Here is a 4,230-nt window from a genome sequence, read left to right on the forward strand (position 1 = left end):
TAGAATTTTTATAAAATTTAAAGAAAATTTGGAGTATTTTGAAAAAATTACTAGTATTATTTATTCTTGAAATGGCTACCAAAAAATAAAAAAATTGTCAAAATAAAAAATGAACATAAAAATAATAAATAAGATAAAAAATCGAAATGTGAGAAAATTGATTAAAATTACTTTAGAAATTTTTAAATAAATGATACTTTTTATTATATTTAATATGCTTATATTAATGATAAAATAGGAAGCCTCAGCCGATCTCACGTTTATTTAAGTCGCCAAGAAAACTACCCTTCTTCGCTCTCTCACATTGAAGACAAATAGCACACAGTAGCCGCCACCGCCTCTGCCACCGGCCCACCACCACCATATAGTTGGACTATTAAGAGAGCTAACAAAATGAGAAGCCTTTTCAACTTATCTTTCCTCATTCTCCTCTTTTCACTAATTTCAGCCTGTGCCAAGAACCACAACAATGCAGACCTCGTCCGCACATCATGTGCCCATGCTAGCTACCCCAAGATTTGCCTCCGCACACTCTCCTCCTACTCCGGCGTCGCCACCACCCTGCGCAATCTTGCGAGAGCCGGAGTGAAAGTCAGTCTCTCTCGCTCGAAGGCAGCTGCGAATTTCTTGGCCCAGCTCAAGAGCCAAAGCAAGAGAGAGCAAATTGCCCTACGCGACTGCATAGAGCTAATGGGGAACTCCATGGATGAGCTGACCGAAACCCTGTCGGAGCTGCAGCACCTCCGGAGTGGCGATTTCGGGTGGCACATGAGCAACGTCGAGACATGGGTTAGTGCTGCTTTAACAAATGAGAATACTTGTCTTGATGGGTTCAAAGAAATTGAAGGATTTATTAGGTCTGACGTGAAGAGGAAGATTACGAAAGTTGCTCGGGTTACTAGTAACGCTCTTTACCTTATCGACCTTCTCGACAACTCCCACGGAAAAAATGTTGAGATTGCGACTCGACAGAATTAAAGAAGTCGAGAAGAATTAATTATTGTGCTTAATGTCGATTCCTTTGTCTTGTTAATGGTTGTGGTACCTTTTTTAAATAATTACTATTAATTATTTATTATTGGTTCTTGGATCAGGATATTTGTCCATAATCTTCTTCCATATATGCTTGTTTGATGAATCTAATAATTGCTGCTTTAGTAATTAAATTAAATGCTGTCATAGGCTAGATCCAGGACACTTTATTACTGAATCCAAGTGAAAGGACAAGATTTTGTGAGCCTATCAACAAAGATTTGTTCGTTAAGAATGATTAGATATGCATACTAAACATTAATATGGCTTAAGATAATTGATCTGACCTTAAAATATGACATTGTTTTGTTTTTGTCAATTGAATGTTGGATTGATTATGATTATTTGTCAAGAAGGGCTTTAGAGAAAACTTGTCTCTCTTTATATAACTTGATGGCCGGTGTCCACAATGATCATGTTAGAATTTGTATGATCCAAATTTTTTGTTGAAGATAATCAAAAGTTCTAATTGAAGTGCACATCAAGAGGAATTTAAATTTGTAATGTTTTTGTAATTCTATTCGAAGCCTATTTGACAAAATCTAGTTGCAATTCTATTAGGAAGTCCTATTGAGAGTTGGAATTTGTATTGGACTTAAAGGAATCAAGATAAGAAAACTTTTGGGCATTCAATTTTGTCTACAACTTTACTTCTAGGACTTAAATTGTTCTTTATATATATTTGATTCTTCTCTACAATTTAGTTAGGCCGTTTAACCTCATTACAAGTTAGACAAATTATAAACACAAAATCTTTATTTAGTTCTCCATATTATAATAAAATCTCCTAACTCCTCTACCATATTTTCTTGTCTTTTATTATTCTTTTGCTTGCCAGTAATTATTTCATATTGTGGCTTAATCTCTTATTTTTCCAATAAAGTGGTCTTGGATTAATTCGATATCATTTTTCGCTTTTCACAACAAACTAGTTTCAGATCTAGTCCGGACTATAAAAGTGGTACCTGAGCTCATGCTTAATTCATAGGGAAATTTTGTTTTTGGAATGGCAACCATGAAGTTTGATGTTCCGGTATTGGATCACGATACAAGATTTTCATTGTGGCAGATTAGAAGGCGAGAGTGTTGCTTATATAGAATTGATTTTGTTGTGCTTTTTGCCCGCTTCATATTTGTTTTTTAAAGATACAATCTTATATATTCATGATTTTACTATTGAAGAAGTCTATGGTACTCTATTTTCAAAGGAGGAGATGAAACATATTGTTGATGTTCATAGATATGACCTTGTTCTTTGATGGTGGTTGTGCAATGGGCAAACTAAGGTATAACTTCAAAATTTACTGTAAGAAGAGGGGGCATATTAAGCCCCCGTTTGGCCCCATTAAATCTCATCAAATTAAATTAAATTTTTTTCTCCTATTTTCAACCACTCAATTTTCAATAAAATAATATTACATATAAATCAAAAAATTTTCAATATTATACAACCATTCAAAAAATACTATTCCCTCCATTTTCATTATAATCAAAATTAAAGGGGGCCAAACGAGGGCTAAGAATGATTACTACAAATTGTAGAATAAAAATAGGTTGGCTGCAAATCAGAATGGTAAGCAATTAGATACTTCAGGCAAAGCAAATCTCGCTGAGAATTATGTGAGTTATGAAGATCTTTTTGGCTATTTCTGATGCCAAATCTAAACTTGAAGTCGATGGGATCCTAGATTGAGCATATGCGTTTAATATTTATCCTAATAAGAACTTGTTTACTACATATAAGACAGTTTCAAAAGGTATTGTAATTATGGAAAACAATGCATCTTATCGGGTTGTTAGAATTGGTAAGGTAGGATTGAAGCTAATAGATGGAACATTTAGAACACTAGGATAGGTTCGACATATTCGATATTTGAAAAAAAATCTCATCTCCTTGTCTATCCTTGATTCAAAGGGTTATGAATTCTTTGGTGGAGTTGGAGCATTGAAGGTTTGCAGAGATGGGCAGGTTGTACAAGAAGAACGAAAACGATTTTAATCATACATCTTACAGGGTCGTGCATAATCTAGAAAAATCAATCAGCATAGGTTTAGTATCGTGGTGGACCTTCAGTTTGGTACAGTTCCCTTAGGATTTTGTATAGAGTCAAATTGAAGAATACAACTCAGTTGAGTTCGGAAGGTATTTGAATGCTAATTTGTTGGGTATGCTTTAAACGTAGTAGAAGGTGTACAATCTAGCAAGTGGTCTTCTGTAAAAGAATTTGGGATTAATTCCGCTACAAGGCTGGTTTCAATCTTGTTTGGTGATTAATAATCAAGTTTGATTTTGTTGCTCGTTACTAGAGCAACTTTAGTGAATTTGAGATAATTTTGATTTTGCTTGTTTGGTGATTAAAAAAAATATAAATCTCTATGTTTGAAATTATCCATATTTTCAAAACTGTAGAAAGTTATAGAAGCTTTTTTTTTATTCCCATTTTTTCCTAAATATATTTTCCTCTTTTTTTTTTCAATCACATATTCTTCATTAAAATAATATTACATGTAAATCATTTTTTTCTTATTTTTCAACCATACATTTCCCATCAATCTATTATTCCAATATATATTTTTCATAAAAATTGGTTTCAATAAACAACCAACTAATATATAAAAACATTAATTACAAAATTAATTTGGTTTTTCATAAATATAAATTATACCTCTATATGAAAATTGGAGGAAACTGTGAAAAAGAAGAGAGTGAAAAATCTTACAAAATTATATTTTAATATACCATTTCATAGAAAAAGAAGAAAATGATGAAAAAGTAGAGAGGCATCTTGAAGACGGAGAAAAATATAATTTTTTGTATCCTAGCTTTAGGGTATTATATGATGAAAATACAATATTAAAGAAAGAGAGAAATATTTAGGTATGGAAAGACATTTTTTTCTTTGTGTAAGCCTTTCAAAATTTTGAGGGTGAATAAGAGATTTTTTATTGGACTGAGCTGCACTTACAGGGAGGATTCTTGCAGATGTTTTACAGATCAGTCACAATGGGTGGGATCGGTGTTATTTTTGGCCATTTTTAAATGCATCGGGTCCCGCGTGGGCTCGACCTCCGTGAGAGTGACCTGTAGAAGGTCTGTAACTTCATCATCTGTATATTCAGTTTAATCCTTTTTTATTAGAACATATATTTGTACTTTCTGTTTAAAGTTAGTACACGAAGGATTTTATAAAAGAAATT

General features: G+C 32.9%; 1 protein-coding gene across 1 annotated transcript; it reads left to right on the top strand.

The window, feature by feature from the left end:
• The first annotated feature begins 219 nt into the window (after positions 1 to 219).
• On the top strand, positions 220 to 1,093 carry LOC111411895 (pectinesterase inhibitor 3-like). The gene has a single exon (XM_023042555.1). It carries the CDS (start codon positions 394 to 396, stop codon positions 976 to 978), a length of 585 nt encoding a protein of 194 aa, XP_022898323.1. The 5' UTR covers positions 220 to 393; the 3' UTR covers positions 979 to 1,093.
• The last annotated feature ends 3,137 nt before the right edge of the window (positions 1,094 to 4,230 follow it).

This window comes from Olea europaea, chromosome 2 (genome assembly GCF_002742605.1).
Source record: "Olea europaea var. sylvestris chromosome 2, O_europaea_v1, whole genome shotgun sequence".
Lineage (NCBI taxonomy): Eukaryota > Viridiplantae > Streptophyta > Magnoliopsida > Lamiales > Oleaceae > Olea > Olea europaea.

Excerpts from the sequence above, each read along its gene's own strand:
- LOC111411895 (XM_023042555.1), top strand. The coding sequence starts at position 394 with ATGAGAAGCCTTTTCAACTTATCTTTCCTCATTCTCCTCTTTTCACTA.